We start from the raw sequence: 26,299 nt of genomic DNA on the forward strand, positions 1-26,299 counted from the left end.
CCTGGAGTAAAGCCTCAGAGAAGTGCTGCATGAACTCCTTGATCCACCTGAAGTCCAGGGGATTAACAACCCGCTCCTAATAGGTTTCACATGTATTGATTTATTTTTAATCTGTCCCTCCAGCTTAGAGAGGGTAAAGTCTGATAGCAATTTCCGTTCTACAGTTTGCCCAAGCAGTTCGATGTTCTGGACAGTCTTTCCAAGGTCATTTTCCTCCAACCAAAAGCACACAAGAGTGTTGCTGTTCTTCTTATTTTTATATATTTACACCCTGCCGTTTTCTCTGACAGGACTCAAGGCAGCTTACAAATAAAAACAATGATAACTAAAAACAGAAAAAGCAATCATTTTTTTTTTAAAAAAGCATGAATAGAATTAAAACTATATACGTATATAAAACCTGTTCAAAACATACAAATAATGACAATAAAAATGTTAATGGTGGCTTGGAGAAAGTCTGCAGTTTTAGTTACAAATATGCAGACTGAGAAGGCCTGGTTACGAAAATGCTCTGTGGACTGCCATTTTGCCTCGTAAGCAACAATAACTGATATTGTGGACAGAATGCAGAATCCTATGGCTCTAGTCTTTAAGGTTATTAAAATCAGGTTGAAAATAACGTGGGAAACGCCAAGGGAAATTGTGAAGGCTGGGCAGGGTCTTTAGTAGGCAGGGTGGGCTAACTAGAAGATTAAAAAGATTGCCAACCATGGGCTTTGTTTTGGCAGCTGCTAGTTCCAGTCTCCAGTGCAGGAATGGGGAACTTTTTTCAGCCCAAGAACTGCATTCCCTCATAGCTAATCTCCTGGGGGCTACATGCCCAGGATGGGCAGGGCCGGATACAAAAGTAGGTGGAGCAATGGATGTAAAATTTTACCTTCGTACAATAGGTTACATTCTAGCCACACAAAAACCAACTCACCACATGTATGCATCTTGGAGTTTTCAGGTGCTATCCTGGCATCTTCACTTAAAAGGATCTCAAGTCTGGGGGGAAAACCCCTGCCTCAAAGCCTAAAGAACTATTGACTTTCATTGTAGTGGCTGGATGGCCTAATGCAGGCATAGGCAAACTCGGCCCTCCAGATGTTTTTGACTTATAACTCCCATGATCCCTAGCTAACAGGACCAGTGGTCAGGGATGATGGGAATTGTAGTCCCAAAACATCTGGATGGCCAATTTTGTCTATGCCTGGGTGAACACAAAGCCGTTTCATATATAAAGAGTAATTTGAAAAAAACTAGCATATTTTTTGTCCCTGGATTCAGGCGTGATATTATGATAATTTGTTTTAGTGGAGAGCATGTTTCGTTGATTTTCGATTATGCATTGTAATTGGTTTTATAAAAAGAAAAGTAATTCATGAATGGCAAAGGGCACATTTTATTTAACCATGAAAGGCAACAACAATCCACCTGGATTCATGAATGGCAAAGGACATAGGTCAGTTGGTTCATGAATGGAAAACAGTGTTCTCCTGTCTTAAGACCCATCCCTGCTCTTGCCCAGGTCCCATTAATTTCAACAGAGACAGTACAACAGAACCTCCAGGTCAACTGCACCTCCAAAATGACATCATTTATAAGTAACAAATATACCCCTTGATACACCAGTGTTTAAGATCAGGATTCCCATTTCATGGGTCACAAGTGTGTTATTGATCAGACAACTGAAGGCCAGTATATTCAGTAAACTGTTTGATTTTTGCTGCTGTTTATTCCTGTGCAAAGGAGGCCAGCTGCTCGTTATTTCTCTCCTCCAGTCTTTCTCTGTGCCGCAGGGCCATTTCTCGAGGGATCGAAGTGGCTTGCTTATTACAGGGCAGCGCAAACATTTGCCTATCACAGCAGCTAACCTCACAGTGGAGAAACATTAACTGTATAATTTAATTTTATAGCAGAGTTTAATTGCTCAGATGGAAGGCGGGTGGAATATTGAGTCATCAGTGTTCTTGCTAATTATTAAAATTCCTTGCGGATTATGCTTCCCCTCTCCTGCAATGTACTTGTACTGGAAAAGCAAGGCAGCATGGGTTCTGTGCAAAGCTTGCAAGATCGTTTCATGAGGACCAAGAAAACATGGTGTAAAAACTTAATCTTCAGTCTCATTCTGTTTCAGCATCTGGGCAGAAACGTAGCCCAACTTTCTAAAAAAGCCATTTCATCTGTTTTTGTTAACCCATATGTTTTTCCCCAAGTGAATGGTGCTTTCTCTCTTTCTCTAATGATAGTGAAGTAATTCAAAAAAATTGCATTATTTATTATACAGATTTAAACTACTGACTCTGATCTCCTGCTGCTTTCAGCTGCAGTATTGCTGCAGATATGTGAAATACTGCAGTTATGACAGAATATTTAATATACAATGACATTCTCCATCATTTTAATAGTTTATTAAGTGTTTTGGGTTTTTTTTTAAAAAAAGAAAAATCTGTGTGCTTTATATGTACAGTGATTCCTTCTATTTGTTTCAAAGTAAATAAACTGAGTGGAGGTCCTGATATAAGCCTTCTGCCTCAAGTAACCTGAAAATTGTGTGGGGTTTTTAATGTGTTTTGGAAGCTTTGTTGTAGTGTTGTCTTGCGTTCTGTTGGGTTTTGGGGTGTGTGTTTTTTGGTTGTTGTTTTTTTTTGCCTTGGATGGACATGGTCCGGAAAGGTAGCATATAAATGTTTTTAATGATAAAAATAATAAAATTATGATATTGAAAACATTTTGCTGCTGACTAACAGTATGTGGAAATGAACTATGTGACATGGGCTGCTTGTGGGATCAGCACTTTTATCTCAACCAAAGGGAAACCTATTTGGAAAAAGCTTGCAAGCAACAGAAGTAATGTAGGAGTTTATCCTGGCCTGCTGCATTAGAGAGGGAGAAATTGTCAGGTAGTTGTGTCACGGCTCATGGGCCTGCTTAGAACCACCAGGCCATTTTGGCCAATCCATGCCAAAGCACTGTGAGTGGCACTTTGTAAGTGACACATTTCAAACTGCACTGGCAAAAACAAGTTGCCTGATGTGCTGTCAGGTGATTGGTGGGCGGAAAGTGCCTCCCAACTGCCGGACAGGAGGGCAGGAAGATAAGAATCCGAGCCACCTGCTGAATTCATTTCTTCACCTCTGCCATGCTCTGATTATTTATTTTGATTTATATCCCACTTTTCCTCCAAGGAATTCAGGGTGGCTTACACAGTTTTCCCTGAGCCCGACTTTCAATTGGAAAGGCCTTTCACTTGGAGCTATCCATGGTGCTGAGATCAAGTGCATAGAATCAGAATTGTAGATCTGAAAGGGAACTCAAGTGATACCTATTCCAACCCCCTGCAATGTAGGAATCTCAACTAAAGCATCCATGACAGCTGGCCATCCAACCTCTGCTCAAAAAACTCCAATGAAGGAGAGACTGCCACCTTCCAAGGGAGCTGTCCATGGTTCTGGAACCACTCGTCTGCCTTTCCCCATGGGTTCCTGGCACAGATTGGTCAAAACAAGAGTTGAGCAATAGTGCACATGGGTTCACACCTCCACTGCTGTCATACTCTGCCTCTGTTCATTCACTGTGGGCATGATTGAAGCACAGCAGCCTCTGGATGTACGTAGGCTAACCCTGTAAGCTGGTACCCAATATGCCCACCCCCTGACAGCTGTTTTTAACTTTCAAAAAGCCACCTTCCTGATCATGGATCTACCATGCAGCACCTCATCTGACCAGATGACCCATACCAAATGCTGCGGTACGGCTAGGGTGGGATCTCAGGGTTGAGATCCAGACCCCTGCAGCCCAGAGGGCCTCCAGATGAGCACCCAGATATTGGTCATGGCAAACGGTCACCTTGGCTGCCACGGACATGCATCCTTTTTTTTTTAAGCTTATAGCCAACATGCAGCTGGACAGGCATGTACATGGTTACAGATGACCGTATATAACATTAACTTTAAAAACACATTATCCTTTCCTCTAACAGTTCTTTTTAAAATCAAGTTGGTGGACTTCACTGCTTCTAGTTGGAGTGAGTTCCATAGTTTAACTATGTGCTGTGTGAAGAAGCACTTTCTTTTATCTGTCTAGAATCCTCCAAATTTCAGTTTCATTGGATATCCCTGAGTTCTAGTGCCATGAGAAACTCTTCTCTATCCACTCTCTCCATGCCACACATAATTTTATAAACTTCTATCATTTCACCTCTTACTTGCATTTTCTCTCCATGCCCCACTCCCAAATCCAGACTTTCCAGGCACTGGCCAATCTGACCTGTTCTGCAATTGCTGTTCACACCTTTGGAACAAACAAACCCCATTCATTTTACTTATGTACGTATTTCCCTGGGCTTACATACTGCAAACAATCCAATCTGGTGGTCAGAACTTTGTAATAGGTAAAGGTAAAGGTACCCCTGCCCGTACGGGCCAGTCTTGACAGACTCTGGGGTTGTGCGCCCATCTCACTCAAGAGGCCAGGGGCCAGCGCTGTCCGGAGACACTTCCGGGTCACGTGGCCAGCGTGACATCGCTGCTCTGTCGAGCCAGAGCCGCACATGGAAACGCCGTTTACCTTTCCGCTGGTAAGCGGTCCCTATTTATCTACTTGCACCCGGAGGTGCTTTCGAACTGCTAGGTTGGCAGGCGCTGGGACCGAGCAGCGGGAGCGCACCCCGCCGCAGGGATTCGAACCGCCGACCTTTCGATCGGCAAGTCCTAGGCGCTGAGGCTTTAACCCACAGCGCCACCTGCGTCTGAACTTTGTAATAACTGCAGTATAATTCATTCGCAGGATCTCTGCGTGTCAGTATTAGCCCTTATCACCTGGCTAATACTTGAAGGATGGAGATGGAAGTCCTGCATTTATTTGTTCAATGAAATATGCTCAGCTGACTCCATTTCATGCACCACCTCTTTTTATAACCGTAACCAAAGCTCAGCAGGGACATTAGCACTGAGCTGCTGTGGGGAAACCCATGACATTGATGGAAGAACTTTACATGAAATTGTAAGCTCAATTGAGAATGGTCAAATACATGCTGAATAGCCCAGGTTCTATATATAGCAGTAATTCAGGCTTTAATCTAAATGGATTGGACAGGGCATCGATGAAGGATGGTGAGAGGGTTTTATAAAGGCTAGTGAGGGTGGGGCTGTAGCTCAGTGGTGGAGCATGTGCTGAGCATGCAGGATGTTCCAGGTTCAATCCCCAGGTCAGGCTGGGAAAAGACTTCTGTCTGAAACCCTGGAGAGTTGCTGCCAGTCAGTGTAGACTGTACTGAGCTAGGTGTAGATTTTAATAATAATAATAAATAATAATAATAATAATAATAATAATAATAATAATAATAATAATTTTATTTATATCTCACCCTCCCCAGCCGAAGCCGGGCTCAGGGCGGCTAACAACAATAAAATAATACAACATTCTAAAATCATTCCATTATAAAATTAATTCAACTCAAATTGATGGCAACCATTAGGCTAAAGTTCTGTGAAGATTGCCAAAGGAGGGAGTCAGGCTGTGCCCTGGCCAAAGGCCTGGTGGAACAGCTCTGTCTTGCAGGCCCTGCAGAAAGATATCAAGTCCCGCAGGGCCCTAGTCTCTTGTGACAGAGCATTCCACCAGATCGGGGCCACAGCCAAAAAAGCCCTGGCTCTGGTTGAGGCCAGCCTAAACTCCCTGTGGCCCGGGACCTCCAAGATGTTTTTTGTTTGAAGACCGTAAGGTCCTCCGTGGGACATACCAGGAGAAGCGGTCCCGTAGGTACAAGGGTCCTAGGCCGAATAGGGCTTTAAAGGTTTAAACCAGCACCTTAAACCTGATCCTGTACTCCACCGGGAGCTAGTGCAGCTGGTATAGCACAGAGTGAATGTGATCTCACAGTGAGGACCCAGTAAGGAGTCTCGCCGCGGCATTCTGCACCTGCTGGCAACTTTTTTCTATGAGGGCTACCTCTGTGCACACTCAGACAAGGGGATGCGGAGATTCCTGGGGGCAGAAGAGAGCATTTAAAATGGGAGCAAGCTGCCTATTTAATAAAATTTATACACAGCTTTACTGTTAAAAAAACCCAAAACCCTCATCACTGCCCACGTGAATGGAGAAGTGTGACACTTTAACAATCCCCTGAAACCGAGGCTATGATTTCACTGGCAGCCAGCACATTTACATTTACAAGTCCTATCTACAAACCATTCCCTCTATTTCCAACCTCAGGTGCTGAGTGCTGTTGCTTATGTAGCCAGAATGTTGCCAGCCCCGCCCAGGGGGCAGTATTGTCATGCTGCAAGCCATGCAAGCCATGTGTTTTGTGGAAATATGTGCAAGGTTTGGGGGAGAGGACCCCCAAAACAGCCCAATGTGCACCAAGCATGCCCAGGGACCACAGAATGCTGGCTGATGATTGGGCTGCTCTGCCACTGAGCTATGGCCAACAGCTGCAGAATGGAGTGTGTGGACTCCTGAACAGCAGCCCTCCACGCCACAACATTTTGCTGCAGTTTCCACTTGTGTGCTTATACTTCTATTTGAAAATTCCCTGCGGGCCAACTTGCTCTGTGTTGTTTTTAATGGCGGTATTTTTAGTCGGCTGTTTTTATTACTGCTTTATGATGCAGTTGTTACGGCTTTTCCCCCCTTCTAAAATGAGAACTGCATTTTGTTTTATTTTTTGTTGTCTCTTCAGGTGCTGGGCATGTGACAAAGAATGCAGCACATCAGGTGCTGAAATTAAAAAAGTGGGAGCTGCAACAAAATGTTGCTGTGTAGCCTTGCTAAGGCCACATTCCCTTCTGGGTAACCTTCTGAGGGCCACATGCCAGTGGGGGCGGAGACAAAAAAAGAAGAAGAAGAGGAGTTTGGATTTGATATCCTGCCCTTTCACTCCTCTTCAGGAGTCTCAAAGTGGCTAACATTCTCCTTTCCCTTCCTCCCCCACAACAAACACTCTGTGAGGTGAGTGGGGCTGAGAGACTTCAAAGAAGTGTGACTGGCCCAAGGTCACCCAGCAGCTGCATGTGGAGGAGCGGAGACCCGGTTCCCCAGATTACGTGACTACCGCTCTTAACCACTACACCTCACTGGCTGGAGCAACAGATGCACATTTTACAGTACCTTTGTAGTTGACTAGTTTCTCTACTCACACACCCCTCTCTATCCTCTAACCAGGTAGGCAAGAGGCATTAGCAGAGTTCAAGGACATTTTCCAGTCAGGCAAAAGCACTCAGGGTTTGACAAAAGACCAGTGAGGGGTGGGGTGTGGAGCGAGGAGTGTGTGACCTGAGGAGAGATCCAAGAGCAAGATGGAGAGGTTTGGTGGGCTGCAATTAGCTCCCAGGCCTGAGGTTCCTCACCTCTGTCCTAGAAGAATGGCCCCGATCAGGATTCATGCCAGTTTGTCATGGGCCCAGAGTCAGCTTCACCTGATCAACAGCAGCCTGAAGGGGGAGTGACTCCACTTGCAGCTGATCAGCCTTCAGGGACACAAAGAAGAAGCTGATGAGAACCAGCTGGCTTCAGCCTTATTCCAAAAATGACCCCTGAATTTTAGAATTTTATTGATATTGATGCTGCATTTTATGTTGTATTCTATGCTGTTTTATGTTGTTTTTAAGTAACATTTTAATCAATGTTTTATATTTGCTGTTAGCCACTCTGTGCCTGGTTTTTAAACCAGGAAGAACGGGGTATAAATAAATTATTATTATTATTATTATTAAGCAGAGTTTCCAGCAGCAGCCAGATGCCTGGCCCTACCTTGCTGCTTCCTGCTTGTCTTGACCCTTGACCCCCATGACCATCAGATTCCCTGACCCCTGGACCATCTGACCACATGGATTGCTGTTTTCTCAACCCTAGGACTGGACCTGACTTTGGATACTGACTCTGCATCCAGGCAAGTACACCTCATGGACTCTGCTGGCCTCCCACTCCCCAAGCTCTGCACATTGCTGCTAAGCATGAGACTATGACACAGTTAAAGGTAAAGGTAAAGGTCCAGGAATTAGGTCCAGTCATGGCCGACTCTGGGGTTGCGGCGCTCATCTCGCTTTATTGGCCCAGGGAGCCAGCGTGCAGCTTCCGGGTCATGTGGCCAGCATGACTAAGCTGCTTCTGGTGAACCAGAGCAGTGCATGGAAATGCCGTTTAACTTCCTGCTGGAGTGGTACCTATTTATCTACTTTCACTTGGATGTGCTTTCGAACTGCTAGGTTGGCAGGAGCAGGGACCGAGCAGCGGGAGCTCACCCCGTCGTGGGGATTCAAACCACCAACCTTCTGATCGGCAAGTCCTAGGCTCTGTGGTTTAACCCACAGCGCCACCCAAGTCTCTCTATGACACAGTTAACCAGATACTATAAACTGTAAGGATATCAATAAAAGTTCCTGGTCCCCTGATCCAGTGTGCTGTAGCTCTTGAGCATCCTCAGTCCTCCTTGAGCTGTTTTCTTTTGGTGTGCCCCCTTAGGTCTGAGGCTTGTTTCAGATTTCTTTTGTACTTCTGTGAAACCTAGGCAGATACGAAGCTACCTTATACCAAGTGAGGCCTGTGGCCCATCTTAACTCCATATTGTCTACACTGGCTGGCAGCAGCTCTCCAGCCAAGTCTCCCTCATCCTATTTGGAGATGCTGGGAATTGAACCTGAGAACTTCTGCCTGCAAGGCAGATGCTTTACCCCTGGGCCACAGCCCTCTCTCTTTCCCCAAGCACTCTAACACTTCTTCCTCGCTGCTCAACAGGTCCATTGGGGCTCCATTTCTGTTGGCACTCACCTCCAGCATTCACAAAGGGAGAGAAAAGCCATTTCTCACTGTCATATCTGAAGAGCCGGATTATTATTGCTAGTATTTTAGAGGGTGGGCCGCTGTTGTCTTTTGAGCTGTCTTCATCACCTCTTCCTTCACCATAACCCATATGGGTGCCTTTGCTGCCTCCCACTCCTGCACTGCTTCCAATGAATCAGTTCAGCCCACCCCCAGCAACGTCTCCACACAGTCATCACCCCCAAATTAGCAGTAAAAACGGCACCACCACCTGCTGCTTAAGCTCCTGACTCATAGCACTGTCTGGCCTTTCTTGTTCTGGATGCACAACAACAGTCTATAAGTTACTCTTGCATCTGCTGTCCTTTAAAAGAGCCCAAGGGAAACTCTGCCGTGTCCAGACCAAACGGAAGATCAGGCAAGGTGGAAATGCATTACCTGGCCTTGGTATTCCTGCTGCCTGTGATGAAAATCTCATGAATAAAACACAGGTGGCAGGTGCCCTTTGAGGCTGGTAAGGTGGAAGGCAGGGAGACCAACAGCAGGTGGTGCTAGAGCCATTGATGGGTGGAGCCAGCTAATTCCAGAATTGTAGAGTTGGAAGGGACCCTGAGGATCATCTAGTCCAACCCCCTGCAATGCAACTGTTCCATATGGGAATTGAACCTGCAACCTTGGCATTATCAGCGCCATGTTCCAACTGAACTGCGCTGTGATGGCAGTACTCAGAAAAGAATATGCATTGATATTTGCATTTTAATTGCATTGACAAAGCAATCAATGGGTTTGCTGTTTCCTATCCTAACTGAAAATTTGGCCTCTTCCTAACTTCCTCTGACCCACCTAATTTTCTGAAAGAATGTCTAAGTTTCCCAGTGCTTGGTCACATCTGGCAGAGCAATTCAAACCATGGATGGACAGTGGTGGCAAAATGACACAGCCATCTCTGCAAACCCATTGCTCATGCTGGCTGGGGCAGAAGGCAGGGGTCAGGGAAAGCTTTCATATGCTGGCCAGATCACTGCCCTCTTCTGGAGAATCTCCCCTCACTGCTCCACCCTTCTCTCATATTGATATAGGTTCTACAGATAGCAAGGCTTTTAGTGTAAGGGTATCAATACTTTGGGGCACTGTTCTCCATTAAATCAGGCAGGCACCTACAATCCTGATATTCTGTCACCTGCTCAAAATGTTTTTGTTTCACCAAGTCTTTTATTTGTTTTCTTGTTTAGATAATTAATTTAATACAGCATTGGCTCTCTCTTCTGCACTTTATGAGTTTATGATGTTTTCATTATTTTATTATAGACCCCCATTATATTTATAGCTATAGAGATACAGAGATATAGACATATGCAATGACAATAAAACAATTTGCAAACCACCAGAACTCTCTCATGAGTTGGTGGTTTGCAAATATCCTTATCAAACAAATAAACTCTCCTGAGTAGGTCCCTGGACTTTTTAACTTCTTCTGCCCCAAAATCTTGCCCTGTTGGCACCTCCACTCTTAGGGCTGGGGATTTTTTGGGGGGCTGCCTCTTCCTCCCTACCCCACGCCCGAACACACACAGATAGCACAGAGACTCAGAAAAGGCTATCTCCCTCTGACCCCCTGCTATGTGTGGTCACTGATTAGCATTTTCCCATACTCACTCAATATGTATATATACATACCCTCCATCCCCACTACGGCATATTTGCCCTCATTGTTTGCCTGCTTCCCCCTTCCCTCCCCTCCCCTCCCCTGCGTTCCCTCGGGCGCTTCCTTTCACGAGCATCTTCACACTGAGCATGCGCGCTGCATCCTTCCCCTCCCCTCCTCCTCTGGGTACCAGCGCGACGGAGGGAGATGCAGTGAGCTCAGCGAGGCTGGCTAGCCCCGGCGTTGGTAGCAAACAAGCCGAGAAACGCGCACCAAGCAGTTCCTCTGCGTCTCCCTTTCCTTCAAGCCCTTCCTTCGGCTGGGATGGTCTGCTAGGAGGAGGGGGAGCCCGCCAAGAAGCCGAGGGAACAGGGCCCAGGCAGAAAAGGGCTCCGGCATGGAGCTAAAGAGATCCATCTCGGCCAGCATGGAAGCAGAGAAGCCTCTGAGACGCTATGGGGCGGTGGAGGAGACGGCGTGGCGAGCCGAGGGGCTTGGGAGAAGTAAGTACTTCCCACCTCCCCATGCGGACTTCGTGCTCTGGACTCCCCCCGTTTCTGCATCGGATAGGATAAGCTAGTAGGGTGCTGGGCAGCTATCAATGTAAGGAGCTGCTTTTGCCCAGTCGACCATAGGTCCATCTGACTCAGTGTTGCCTGCACTGGCTGGTAGCAGAAGATCCCCAGGGCTTCAGGCAAGGGGTCTTCTCTAGTCCCAATGCCGCGGATAGAACTTGGGACCTTCTGCATGAGAAGCAGGTGCTCTCACTGAGCTGTGTCCCTTCCCCAAAGCAGAAGAACACTGTTTATCCTGGATCAAGTCATTGATCCTTCTCTGGCTCAATATTGTTTGCACAGAATGGCAGTGGCTATCCAGGGTTTCAGAGAGGTTTCTTTCCAAGATCTACTGGGAGATGCCAGGATTTAAACCTGGGACCTTCTGCATGCTAAGCACCGAGTAACAGCCACACACACACACACACACACACACACTCCCTCTGTTCTAGTATCACCAAGCAGGCGTGCAACTGAGCAATTGCTTCCTAGGAACAAAAGGGAGTTGTGCCTATATTTGGCAAGGATGTTCTCTAGTGCTTTTCGAGGCTGTGAGGAGGAGAGATCTCCGAGAAAAAGGTTTCTCTCTTATTACCCCTTAGTGGGAGAAAATAAACTGGGGAGAGGGACCGAAGAAAGGGGGATTTTCTGGTGGTCTCCCTCCACCCCACTCCTTGTAACTCAAGTTAACCATACTTTATTATGCCTTTGCAAAAAAACCCCACAAAAAAACCCCAACCCCTAAACTAGACAAACCCTGGCAAAGTGCTTTGCTGTTAGAGAAGGGGGTGGAGAGGCAGATTTGTGGAAGCATCTCAGAAGCAGACTTTTCCTTTGTTATCTCTCTCTCAAATAGCATCACAAAAGCATGTGGATTTTTTAAAAAACACACTAAAACTGCCTGCAGCAGCATGTTTAAGTCCTGGACTTTAAGTATTTGTTTTGCCCCATGGATGATGTCTTATGGGAGTGAGGGGGAGGATGGTCCCTTGTCAATGGCGTTTCAGACATGCTGAACAGGCTGACTTAACAAAGGCTCTTGCGTGCCAAATCTGTTGTCAGTTCAAGCCTTCCTGCTTCTCCCAAGAATACAATCATTAACAATCACCCACGTTCCAAAACCTCCACTGGAAAGAAGCTTGGATCCTTCCGCCCCCCCCCCCTCACCCAGTTCAAGTCAACTGCCCCAAAGACAGCAGCTGTTAACCTTTTCATTGGGAGGAAGAATTAAATTCAGTTGATTATGCACCAATTTGTTCCCTCTGCCACTTTCCTGGGAAATCAAGATGCGCCCAGAATTGGTTGCAAAAATCACTCAAAGTCCTGGACTCCTGGGATATAAAACACCTTCAGGTTTCTCCTGAAAGTGTAGAATTGATCTTGCTGAGAAGCTTTCTGGGTGTGGCAGCCTTTCAGGACACACGAAGCTACCTTATGCCCACTCAGACCCATTGGTTCATCTAGTTGTCTACACTCACTGACGGCGACTTGCCAGGGTTGCAGACTTGAATCTCTCCTAACCAGTCTTACCTGGAGATGCTGGGGATCAAACCAGGGACCTTCTGCATTCATAGCAGATGTTCCAGTACTGAGTTATGGCCTTTCCCCTTTGGGGATAGGCAAGGAAAGTACTTCCTCCCGCTACAGTTTGATGATGTGCATCAATGTACATTATTAGGAGGTTGCTCCACATCTTACACCAAAGAGCTTTTCAAACTGTTGCCTTTGGTTGCTCCCATTGTTGGGTTTCAGCTGCATCTCTTGGTCTTTGGCACCCCATCCCTAGACTTTGATAAGAGTTTCCAGCAGCACTTTGATCTAACTCTCCCCCCACACCTACTGCTTCCATTGCAGCGATAGTTTTTGTTGCAGTGGTTGGCATTGATTCAGAACTGGTTGGCTTGGTGATTCCCAAAACAGAACTGAACCAGACTAGCAGTGCAATTCTAGACACATCTATTCAGAAGAAGTTCAATAGGGCTTACTCCAGTGGTGACTGGTGCCCATAAGGACTGGTAGGGCAAAAGGCAGTGAGACCTATGGGTAAAGGTAAAGGGACCCCTGACCATTAGGTCCAGTCGTGACCGACTCTGGGGTTGCGGCGCTCATCTTGCTTTATTGGCTGAGGGAGCCGGCATACAGCTTCCGGGTCATGTGGCCAGCATGACTAAGCCACTTCTGGAGAACCAGAGCAGCACACAGAAATGCCATTTACCTTCCCGCCAGAGCAGTACCTATTTATCTACTTGCACTCTGGCGTGCTTTTGAACTGCTAGGTTGGCAGGAGCAGGGACCGAGCAACGGGAGCTCACCCCATTGCGGGGTTTCGAACCACCGACCTTCTGATTGGCAAGTCCTAGGCTCTGTGGTTTAACCCACAGCGCCACCCGCGTCCCCAGACTTATGGGTAGGCAGAGCCAAATCTAATAATTGGCAGAGAAAATCCTCTGAGGAAGGCAGACTGAAGTTGGTGGGAGAAGGCCCTGATGGATCAGACACCACTTCCTTACTCTCAGTAGGGATGGGGGAGAAATCTGATTCAGTTCACATTTAAAGCTGAATCTATCCCATTTGTACTTTCCCAAACCATATGAGAACTGGAGTACAGCCATCCTTCGAAATCCGCGCTTGTTCAGATTTTGCGATGCTGTTCTGCAACTCGCCAACATCTATTGAAATGCATCTATTGGGGAGAAAGTGTGGGTGAAAATGAATATAGAAGCAAACATACCAAAATGCTTCGTACAAGGGGGAAATTGCTTGCAAAAATGTAGGCATTAGTCAAAACTGCAAACAAAATTGTGCTCATTATTAGAAAGCCTCACTGAAATGCCTGTGAATTTTTATGAGCGTTTAAAAGCAAACAAAAACACAGACTGCATCGAAATGCGGAGAAATGAATTTAGGAATAAAATAAAAAAAGAGAAACCAAGAGAAACAAAATTGACACTTCTACTCCCAGGAAATTCTAAATATAGAGATTCTTAAACAAACTTACCTGGGAGTAAGTTTTCAGTGAGATTTACTTCTGAGTAGCCATGCATAGGATCACACTGTAGAACACTTTTTTTGGTAAACGGCTTTGTTGCTGTTGTTTTACAATTGAATGGTGTATAGGTTTTATGAAATAAGCAAGTAATAGACAAGACTGGGGTTAGCTGTGGTGCTGTGGTATCGCCCACTATGGCATCATAAAGTGAATTAGTTTCCTGGAAATGTTCTAAGAATCCAGAAGTGATTTTTCTTCTTGGTAACTTTCTGTCACTGCTGGGGGCATGGCACATGTTGTTTGGGTGAATCACAACTTATCAGTTGGTTTGATTCTATTTGTTTGGGTAGGAATACAGATAAGGGCTTCCTGTCCCACTACAGACTGTGTCCTTAGCCATTACTGCTGTTGTGAATGTGGCTGTGCTTATTTTGCAGATGTTTAAGCTTTAATTGAATTGCCACAGACCGTACCGATACACCTGTGTATAAGCATAAGGTTGCACCCAACTCAGTCCCAACCAGAGTAGACCCACTGAGACTGATGGGCAAAAGTTAGCCGTGTCCATTAATTTCAATGGGTCTACTCTGAGTTGGACCAGCATCGGCTACAGCCCATATTTGGATGACACAACTGCAGATAGCTTTTGTGAACTAAGGACTGCTTCCTAAATGCTATGTCATAATAAGTCTGTTAGTCATAGGAGCATAGAAAGCTGCCTTAAACCAAGTTGGACCATGGCTCCACCCAACTCCTTTTTGTCTACACTAAGTGACAGCAGCTCTCCGCTGCCTGAAACCCTGGCGATCCATTTCCAATCAGTGTAGACAATACTGAACAATATGGCCCAATGACCAGATTTTATATAAGGCAGCTTCCCATATATGGGATGATATAAAAATCGGAGACCCATCTCAATAGCTACAATAAACACTGGGTCCCTCCTGGATTCCCATGCTTTATTTAAAAGGTGGTTCCTCAGCTGCGTAACAAACCAAGTGGCATAGAAGTAAATTCTTACCACAGGGGGAAGGTCCATGGCTCAGGGGCAACTCCTTTGTGTGCAGAAGGTCACAGTTTTGAACCATAGCATCTCCAGGCAGAGCTGAAAAAAGACACTTTGCCTGAAATCCTGGACAGCTGCCACCAGTCAGTAGGCAAATTATCTGGCCCAATCACCTTCTAAATCTGGCCCGCGGATGGTCTGGGAATCAGCGTGTTTTTACATGAGTAGAATGTGTCCCTTTATTTAAAATGCAATCTCTGGGTTATTTGTGGGGCATAGGAATTCATTCATTCCCCCCCAATATAGTCCGGCCCCCCACAAGGCCTGAGGGACAATGGCCTGACCCCCTGCTGAAAAAGTTTCCTGACCCCCGGTGTAGACAATATCATCATGGACCATTGGCCTGACTTAAGGAAGAGGCCGTAGATCACTGGCTGAGAATATGCCTTGCTGCAAGACGGCACCAGGTTCAAACCCTGGCATCTCCAGGTAGAAGAATAAAGTAGAAAGTGAAGAGCCACAGCCAGTCAGAACAGACATGGGGCAGTGAACTTCCTGCCCTCCAAGTGCTGTTGGACTTCAGCTCCCTTCAGGTCTGGACACAGGCCATGCTGGTTGGGGCTGATGTGTGTTGGAGCACTGGTGGAGGAAGAGGAGTGCAGGGGGAGCACACCACCCCTGGCAGCGCGATCCCCAGGGTGCCATCACAGCTGCCCCCCCCTAGGATGCGTGCCAGCCCTGCCCCCGTCTGCTCTCTGTTGGTGCCGGAGCAACAACATTTGGAGGGGAGGTCATTTCCCTTTTTTGCCCCTGGAAGAGACTGTGCTGAACTAGACGGACAGCGGATCTGACCTGCTACAAAGCAGTTTGCCGTGTTCCTAATTTATTGCTTCACAGTCAAAAGAGAAGATGATCTCCGTGATGCAGAGTGAGAACCCCCTGATTTACAAGCTTCTATAAATAGCAGCCCTCGTTCGCACTTCCATATGGAGTTTTCACTCATTTGATGCATTTTTACGCATATGTTGGTGGTCGGGAGAGGTGGGGAAGCCATTTCTCCCCCGCTAGCGGTTTTTTCAGCTCTGTCAGTGCTGGGGATGATTTTCACAGCACTGGTAGGCTGGAGGGTTTTTGTTTTTTTAAAAAAAAACAAAATCGTTTTTTTAAATTTGCAATCGTGACAGAAAAAAAAGAAGCAAAAGCATGATACTGCCTCCAATACTGAACCGAGCCATTATGGCTAGCAGCCACTAATAGTCTTGGCCTGTGTGGATTTGTCCAATCCTCTGGTGACCAAGGGTCTGGATACCAAGCCTCATGAGGGACGGTTGAGGGAGTTGGGTGTGTTTAGCCTGGAAAAGAGGAGACTGAGAGGAGATAAGACAGCCATCTTCAACTATCTCAAGGGCTGTGATGGAGCAATTTCGTTTTCTCCTGCTCCGGAGGCTAGAACCCAAACTGATGGCTTCAAGATACAAAAAAAAGGGGGGAGGGATTCCAACTAAACATCCGGAAGAACTTTCTGACAGTAAGAGCTGTTTGACAGTGGAACAGACTGCCCTGAGAGGCAGTGACTCTCCTTCCTTGGAGGTTTCTAAGCAGAGGTTGGATGGTCACCTGTCATCTAGTTGAAATTCCTGCAGGGGGTTGGACTACAAAGTTTCAAAAGCAATGTGGATAATTCATGTGCAGCTCTACAATTCATAAATCCATCAAAGGTTGAGTGGGGGAGAACTCATCCACACATATCCAACACGCAACAGTTGACATATTTTGTGAAACAACACCCAACCTATTCAGGTGCCCTGGCTCTCAGTGATTCAGGTGTCCTAGCTTTGTGTTCTGGGTCTTTTACCTTTACCTTGCCTCTTGGGTAAGAACATAAAAGGAGTTTGCTGGATCAGGCCAGTGGCCCATCTAGTCCAGTATCCTGCTCTCACAGTGGCCAACCAGATCCCTGTGGGAAACCTACAGACAGGACCTGAACACAGAATGATGACACTGGAATGATCCTTGTGCAAGACACTCAAAATGTAGTGGTAGCAACCACTAGGTGGGGAAGAGAGGTCATTGGTGTTAAATGCCCCAGAAACTAAGGACCAAAATCTCCTTTCATGGTTTGAGGTGATGGCATAGTGGAGTTGTCCCCATTGTTGGCGTGGACATGGACACAAGTGCACTCTCCCCGCCATCAATGTGGTTTCCAGTAACTGCCTTCAGAAGTATTACTGCCTTCCTCCATAGAGTTGGAACGTAGCCACTGATCCACCCTGAACTTGTTCAACTCTCTTGAAAGCCATTCAAGTGGCCACCACTGCTTCTTGTGTGAATGGGTTCCAAAGTTTGACCATGCACCATGCAAAGAGTGCTTTCTTTTATCTGTTCTGCATCTTCACACATCCAGATTCACTGGATGTCCATGAGTTCTAGGGTTATGAGAGAGGGGGAAAACTTATGTCAAGAAAATAAACAACTATCTGACTTTTAGAAGACATCTGAAGGCAGCCCTGTTTAGGGAAGTTTTAAATGTTTGATGTTTTATCATGTTTTTAATATTCTGTTGGGAGCTGTCCAGAGTGGCTGGGGAAACCCAGCCAGGTGGGCAGGGTATAAATATATTATTATTATCACCACCACCACCACCACCACCCATAATTTCATAAACTATCTTGTTTGCCTTTTCTCTAAACCAAAAACTTCAAATGCTACCACCTTTCCTCAAATGCTCCACCTCCATCTCAGACTCCAACTTGGCACAGTCATGAGGAGATACAGGTACCTAGCTCTATTCCTCTGTAACATCAGAATCAGGAGAGCCCATGCATTTCCCTAACCTGTGCATGGACATAGTCATGGGTCAGATGAATTGTGACTGAATCCTGACAAGATGGAGACCTTGCAGATGGGTGGTTCCCAGTTGTGTACCAGCTCTGGATGGGGCTGCACTCCCTCTGAAGGAGCAGGCTCAAAGTTTGGGAGATGCTCCCAGATCCATTGCTGTCACTAGAATCCCAGGTGACCTCAATGGCTCTGAGCACCCCATTCCCAACTTGGTGCATCAGCTACAACCAATCCTAGATAGGGGTAGCCTTGCTATGGCGGTCCATACACTGGTAACCTCATGTTCATCTTACTGTCATGTGCTGTATGTCGGACTACACTTACACCTGGTTTGGAAGTTGTAGATAGTGCAAAATGCAGCTGTACTAGTGTGAAAATATCTGTATTGGCCGGCTATTAGCTACCAAGCCAAGTTCAAAGCTTTGTAGTTGATGTTTAAAGCCCCAAATAGACCACCTCCCTTGGTACAGACCAAGCTGATCTGTATTATCTTCTGAAGGGACCTTGGTAGTCATTTCACGACCAGCAGATTGTCACTTGGTGACAATGCAGAATCAGGCCTTCTGAGCAATGGCACCCAGTCCTCTGGAATGCCTTCTCTCAGCTAATTCACAAGGTGGAGACAGCAGTGACCTTTAAACACCTCTTTAAAACGTTTATGTTTACCCGAGCTTTCCTAGACTCTGAAATGTTTAATTTTTGTTTTGTACGTGGCTCATTTTCATTTGAGATATACACTTGTGTTTTCACCCACTTTTGGATGGTAATTTTATTGAATGTTGTTTACGTTTTTATAGTGGTAGTTGCATTTTTATGGCAAACTGCTGAGTTTTTTTTATTTTATTAAGCAATCCACTATTTTTGTAAACAAAAATATTTCAGGATCCTCTCCCCCCAACATTTCTACATCCTTCCCTCCAAGTGTTCTGTGATCTCTTTGAGTCTGCCCATAGTTTTAGAGAATCACAGGTGTACGATATAACAAATAAGAGGATTGCCATCTAGCTCAAGGCGTTTTTTAAAAAGAAACCCTAAACTCATCAGAACACAGTTGCTGCATTTCAGTTTTAGTCGTCTTCTTTGGCGATCACTCGTGGCCGAGTAAGATTGTCTTCCATAAACACAGTTGTCCCCCCCTCCCCCATTTTTAAAATTAATTTTCTCTTATAAAGCACAAACATTAACACAAAGGAAAAACATTACACTTAACACAACATAAAAACTTAACAACAAAAAATAAAAATAAGAGAAGAATTGTTTCTTCTTGTTTTTTGGTTAAATTACATTGCTATATGACTTCCTCAACACCCTCCAATCTGAATTTCAGTGTATCATATATTTAACAGTTTCCAGTTTCATATTTATAACACAAATATCTTCTTTCAGTTACAAACTTCTTATCTTTACTTTCTATTCTAGTCCATAATATTCACTATAGTAATCTTTTTCCATCCCTAGGCCTATTTTGTTACTTCCAAGAATTTCTTGGTTATCTTATATCATAAACACGGTTTTAACAGTGAGTCCATAAATGACTGTGGAGGCCAATTCTGGATCCACACGTCCTTCCACAGTGGGGACATTGGTTTCCAGGCAGGAGCTGATCACAGTGAGGGTTTACCAAGCGTTCCTTCCTCTTAGCACGTCCCCCCCCCCCCCATGACACCTTTGGTAAAGGCTGTTCTCCAATTGGAGCGCTCACAGGCCAGTGTTTCCCAGTTGTCAGTGTTTATACTACCTTTTTAAAGATTTGCCTTGAGAGAGTCTTTAAACCTCTTGTTGACCACAAGCATTACGCTTTCCATTTTTAAGTTAGCAATAGAGTAGTTGCTTTGGAATAAAATAACCAGGCATCCGAACAACATGACCAGTCCAACAAAGCTGATTTTGAAGAATCATTTTTCAACACTGGTTTTAGTACGTAGCATCTTGCAGCTGTGTGAAGCAGACACACCTTAGATCTCCCTCACAAAGCTTGTGAAAAAGACTCCAGGTGTCCTGTTCTTTAGCTGCATATGCAGTGTTGGACCGGTCTGAAAAAAATACACATAACATCCGCCGCACCATACATTTAAGCACATGCCTTCCCCCAAAGAATCCTGGGAAATGTGGTTTGTAAATGTGCTTGAAATGTCTAGTGTAGATGCGACCATTGGGAACCAGAGGAGCAAAACTGAGTATCATCCCAGTTTCTCCAAAGGAAGTTCCACTGCTTTTAAGGGACTTAATGTCCAATAAGCATTCTTAGGATTGATGCCTTAATTTAATTTCCAGTTTTATGATTCAATTATAATTAACCCCTAGTGGTGCAGCAGTAAAACTGCTAGCACATTTGCGAAGCTAAGCAGGGTCTGGTCTGGTTTCAGATTGGATGGGAAACTGTTGAAATTCATGCCTTGCAGGGGGGTTGGATTAGACGACTAAATTCTTTCAAAGTGGAGAGTGCCTTTCCTTCACTTAGCCACAGCGGGTCCAGCATTTGAGTCATGGACGGTGTTTGGTGCTGCTCCCTGCCTATGAAACCCAGTGTGGTGACTGGGAAAACCTCATTTCCCCATCATTACATAACAAATGAGTCAAAGCTACTGATAAGCCAGAGAGATACTCGAGTTTCCGTTCTGCTATCTTAAGTGACTCTCGTGTCGACAGCAGTCCCTGCTATTTTTCACGCACGTTTCCAGTCAAAACATCTTCTTAATTTCATTTATTTAGAAGAATATTTATAAATAGCCAAGTCATTAAAAAATATGATGGCAGTGTGCCATAAGGCCACGAAAACATCATAAAATTATAAAACCATAAAACACAGAACAAATGACCAAGACTGAATCGAATTAATTCTTCGAAAACGCTTGGGGAAACACAGACGTTTTCAGCAGGCGATGAAATATCAGAATTGCAGGTGCCTGTCAGATTTCATTAGCATTCCAAATTACGGGTGCCACTATGCTAAAAGCCTTGGCTCACGTAGAAACTAAATGAATATGACTTGGATCCAAGAGTAACAACGGAGGCATTTGGTCATTCTTTAATCTCCTCGAGAATCTACCGTTTCTAAAAAAGGCTAAGCTGCTGCCATTTGAATAATTGATCGTTCCTTTCATAGGTTTCAGCCAGCCTCAAAACAGCTATCCATGCTAAAGGTATTCTAGTATGATTGAATAATCTCCCCACCCCAGCATTAGGACTCTTTGGGGAGGGGTGAAAGCATTCCCATTTATTTATTACATTGTATTGATTATTACAGTGCCTGGAATCTGCTTGCCACAGTCTCCTTTAGTGAAGGTGTCTTATAACATTCACCCTCAGAAATAGCTGCTGGGCTGCTGACCTAAACTCCACCCTTAAGCCTGTAAATCATAAAGATAGCTTTGGAATACATTTCCTTGCGTTTTTTGCTTCAAAGCTTTGCACACATTTGGTGTTCAAAGGGAGCCGGACGGGGCCTGACACACTTTTGCAATAACCCACTTAGCTATTGTAGTTTTGTACAAGGCTATGGGGTGGCAGAAAGGGACGCGGGTGGCGCTGTGGGTAAAACCTCAGCGCCTAGGACTTGCCGATTGCATGGTCGGCGGTTCGAATCCCCGCGGCGGGGTGAGCTCCCGTCGTTCGGTCCCAGCTCCTGCCCACCTAGCAGTTCAAAAGCACAATTAAGTGCAAGTAGATAAATAGGTACCGCTTTATAGCGGGAAGGTAAACGGCGTTCCGTGTGCTGCTCTGGTGCCGGTTCACCGGATCAGCTTCGTCACGCTGGCCACGTGAACCGGATGTGTCTGCGGACAGCGCTGGCTCCCGGCCTCTAGAGTGAGATGAGCGCACAACCCTAGAGTCTGTCAAGACTGGCCCGTACGGGCAGGGGTACCTTTACCTTTATGGGGTGGCAGAGTGTTCTTGGCAGGGATACTGGAGTGGCTTGCCAGTTCCTGCTCCAGGTGGATGACGTTTAGTCAAAACTCTCCAGTATGACCTGTCTGCCTTGGGTGGCCCTGCATGGCATAGCTCATAGCTCTGGTCCATGGGGTCATGAAGAATAGGACACGGCTAAACAACTAAACAACAACAACATGGGGTGGTGGCAGCGGCAGGATTTGGTTAAATTTGATGAGAGACGGGGTGAAGCTTGTGGATTTCATAGAAGATTTTCCTCGCTTCCTCCTTATTTATTACCAAGCCAGAGAGAGCGGGGCATTGCCTGTGACAGCTTCCTCCTCTTAAGTCTCAGCTTTGCCCTTGTAAAACGCAACAGAGAGGAGGATGAGGATAAAAATGAGAATCAATTGGCTCTGCTTGTCATTGGCTCTGGCGCCACCTACTGTTAGGCTCCCTGCTGTCCACCCTACCAGTCTCAATGGCCTTGGCTCGGCGTGAGTATTTGGCAGGTAGAAAGCAGACAAATGAGGACTTGGAGCAACACAAAATTACTTGGTTTATAGGGAGATGCTGCCCCTTTAAAGCAGGGAACCTGTGGCCATTCAGATGTTGCTGGACCACAACTCCCATCACCCCTGAGCATTGTCCATGATGGTTGGGGCCTGATGGGAGATGGAGTCCTACAGATTCCCCAACTCTGCTTTAAGCTCTTGTTTTACCCAATGGGTTTCCGCCTTCTTTCTGCTACTGCTGTCACCACTCTCTGTCTCCCACTTGGAGGAAAGCAGAAAAGGTGTGTGTGTGTGTGTCTGTGTGTGTGTGTGTGTGTCCTGCATTCCCCATTTCTGCTGCTCTCCATGGCTTGGGAGGTCTCCTCTATGGTAGGACCTCCACCATCGGCCTGCTCATTTGTAGCTGCCACAGTTTCAGCTGTGGTATTCCTTTTGTGTCAAGTTGATGTTTTTTTAAACAAACCACACCAAAACATCATTGTATTTGATAAAGGAAATAAATTCCTCCAGTTTACATTAAACAGGGACAACTAGTGTAACACTTCCACATAACAAAATGCATTGTGCAAGGCAACTCAGCAGAGTCTTTTGGTAGAATAAGAGAATAAATGTGTGTGGGAGAGAACTGCAAAGGAAAAAAAATTATTCTAGACAATGAGTCAACTAAGAACATCTGTCTATCCATCTATCCTCCAATAATCAACAAATAACATGTGTCTAAAGTCTTTCATTTCCATTTGTCTATATAACATACTGGGAACAAGTTGAGACACGCAATAGCACCAGGATCACGCTAATAATTAATCTCAGCCCTTCAAGATAAGGCATCTCTCTGAAATGAATAATAAGCTTCCGATCCTCCTCACTTCTATTTATATATGCAAAGAGTAGATACTGAATTCCCAGAGAATTTTCCTGTCTGACTGCCCCTTGCAGGGGAGGCACATCCCATTTCATTGCCTGAAGCGAAATAGGAAGCTGCCTCTTCGCCCCTGCCCCCCCCAAATCCCCCTTACCAATGCCTCCCCTACCTGGGCTGTTTGGTGCTGCCCATGAAGCAGTGAGGACAACAGCAGGTTCCGGCGAGATCTCATGGAGCACGTGGAATATCACAAGATCTCGCTGGAAGTCACTGCTGCTCTCCACCAGCCACGGAGGCAGTGGGATGGGGTGCCCAGGGGGGCACTGCTTCGTGAGGTTCTGCCACTCAAGGTGGCTGCCTCAGCTGACCTCATGGGTGAGCCAGCCCTGGTCTCTTGCATCTGTCCGCAAAAGCAAACCCTCCAACATTTCTTTGATGAAAATAGGGACGTCCTATTCCATCATCAGTATCATCTTACTGTTATTTATACTCTGCCCATCTGACTGAGTTGCCTCAGGCACTCTGGGCAGCTTCCAACATACATAAAAACATATAAAAACACTTTAAAACTTCCCTGTACAGGGTTGCCTTCAGATGTCTTCTAAATGTAGTATGGTTGCTTATCTCCTTGGTTCAGGGGGTCACATAACTCCATACCCTTCAAGATTTCTCAGGTGAAAATAGGGACGTCCTAAGGAAAAGTGGGATATTCTGGAATCAAATCGGAAACCAGGATGGCTTCTGTAAATCTGGGACTGTCCCTGGAAAATGGGGGCACTTGGAGGGCCTGCTATAGCAGGATAGTCCAACTTTTCATACCAAGTGGGCCACAAGAGTACTTCAGCATGGAAACTGTGGTATTTTTAACCCCTGGCCTACCTGGCAGCAAGTCAGTATGTCAAGTCCCCTGTCCGGAGTCAGTCCAAAGTCCCACAGAGATCCTCAAGCATCCAAGCTGAGATCCATCAACATGGGCAGATAAGCATACTCAACATTTCAGCTCTGCTGCCCTTTTTATACTTTGCATGCTGATTGCAGCATCTGGGCTTGATGAGGCATGTGACCCTCACCTGTTCCAAGCCTACTCCAGCTGAGGAATCACACACCTCCCAGATCTAGTGAGCCCCACCTGGCCAGCTAGGGAGTTGGGCTGTAGGCTCTTGCCTGCCTCAACCTCCTGGAGCGCCACTCCTGCTTCTCCCTATGCCTTGGAGCCTGCCGTGTTTGGGGAAACAGGGGCCCCACGGACTCTGGTGATGGTTCCTGCTGCTCTGATTCCTGTGCACTGGCTCCCTTGTCATCCTCCATCACCCTGTAAGTAATTCCTACACCAACCTCCCTGTCCTAGAGGCCTTCTCTCCTCCTTCCCAAAGCCTGGTTAATGCTTTTCCAGCTCTGGGGATGAGGTGGGAGGGCTCTAGGACTCTGCCAGAGCCTTGCACCTCTGTCTCAAAGCCCAGCACCTTGCTTAGCCGGCTTTGGGAAGGCAGTATGAGGGCTGAGGGGGGAGTCAAATTTTGGCCTTGCTCCCCCACTCATGAAACAAGGCAGTGTACAGCCCACATGTCATGAACTGGCAGGATAACGGGGAGGAGGAAGTTTGTACATTTTGAGCTATTTCTGCTGTAATATTCTTTCCCTCTGCGGAAAAAGAATTTGCATGTGACATTTTGCAGGATCCCTGTAGATTTTGTAGGAAAAGATCCAAGACAAGGAGGTGGGCAAGAATCTACTTTCTTGATCTTGCCAGTAACCCCCGCCACCCCTCATGAATTTTGCATTCTGACCTCGCGTGTCCCAGTTTGTGTGTTTTCTTCAGTGGAGGAAAATCTTACATTCAGCTCAATCTGGTGTTTAGCTTCTATACAAACTAAACCATTAGGCAATGTGCTATCCTACTTTGGAATACTGTTTCTATTGAAATCAGAGTAGCACCTACGATTCAGAGATTTTTGGCTACTGGGAAGCTTCTGTTTCACACAGGAGTTCTTAAAGAATTAATTCAGTTCGGTGATGGTTATTTGCTTGGTGTTTTTGATTCAATAGCTTTATGACGTTCGCATGACTTTATTGTATACCACTGTAATATTTTTTTAATGAATCGGTGGTTTACAAATGCTCTTATAAATGAATAATTAAGTAACCTTTCAAAAAAGTTTACGACACATTAGCAAATATAATAGTACCTCTGTAGAAGGCTAGAGAACCATGAATGAACAACCTCAATGACAACCTCAATCTGCATCTTAAACCAAAAATAGATATGTTAAAAAAGAGGCACTGGAAAACAACCAGACACGGTTTGGAGGAGGAAGCATGAGTCTTCCCAGCATGAACGTAATTATTTCTGCATGATTTTTTAAAAAGGCCTTTATTCGTGGAAGCAGATCCGTGGCAGTGATGCATTTGTTCATGCTTTCATCAGTGCATTGCAGTGATAAGCAAGGTTTTGTGAGTCATCCCCCAGTAAGAATAGGAGAGATATTAAGAATCTGTTGTACTGAAGTAACCATTTGTGAGAACATGTCTCAGGTAACGTGAGAACATGGAAATAATCACAGTAGCAAAGGAGATTAGAGGGTTTTATATCAGGTGTCAGATCACTGATATATCTGACTCAGTGATGTCTACTCTGACTGACAGGTACCCTCTAGGTAGCACAGGGTAGGCAGAAGGTTGGGATGGAAGACTGTCACTTTGTCTTAATTTCTGTTGGTTTCTCTTTTTCCAATGTTAAGTTCAGTTCTCCACATTTCTACACCAGTTTGCAGGGTTTTTTGGTTTAAGTCTTCATAAAAATCACCACCATTTTGCTACAAATTTGTCAGCTGTATGCATTTTTATATGAAATTTCCCCTAATTTGCACAATTCTGCAAAGCGATCTTCTCTTCTTGTGCAATCAATTTTTGAGTGTTATTTTCACTGATGCATGGATGTGTATGCACACACCAGTATATGCATTTTGGTGGCTATTACTTGGCTGGGGAAAACTGCGCCGCAAAACTCAGGAAGGGTGGCTTTCGAAGGATGGACTGTGTTTTTCCAGCCTGTGTACTGAACTGAATCTCTCCTCCGCCCCTAGCAGAAGGTAAACTGGGATCTACTGGGTGATTTGTTGTAGATTTGCAAGGGTCTCTGACTACCAATAGCTGATAATTTATAATAAGTTTCTCTCGAATGGGTGACCTTTTGCTAATCGCTTATCCTTCGGGCTCAGTGTTCCTCTCTTGTAAAACAGGTGTACAAATTGGTTCCTTTGACCCGGTCTTTT

General features: G+C 45.6%; 1 protein-coding gene across 1 annotated transcript in view; it reads left to right on the plus strand.

Annotated features, from left to right (window-relative positions):
* Positions 1 to 10,559: 10,559 nt before the first annotated feature.
* The window catches only part of LOC310831311 (bMERB domain-containing protein 1), a 53,182-nt gene continuing 37,442 nt past the window's right edge, over positions 10,560 to 26,299 (plus strand). The window contains exon 1 of the mRNA XM_083711869.1: positions 10,560 to 10,893. Within this exon, the coding sequence (XP_083567995.1) occupies positions 10,788 to 10,893 (106 nt within the window). The 5' untranslated portion in view covers positions 10,560 to 10,787. The remainder of the gene's footprint in view (positions 10,894 to 26,299) is intronic.

This window comes from Podarcis gaigeae (genome assembly GCF_964106915.1).
Source record: "Podarcis gaigeae genome assembly, chromosome: 14".
Classification (NCBI taxonomy): Eukaryota; Metazoa; Chordata; class Lepidosauria; order Squamata; family Lacertidae; genus Podarcis; species Podarcis gaigeae.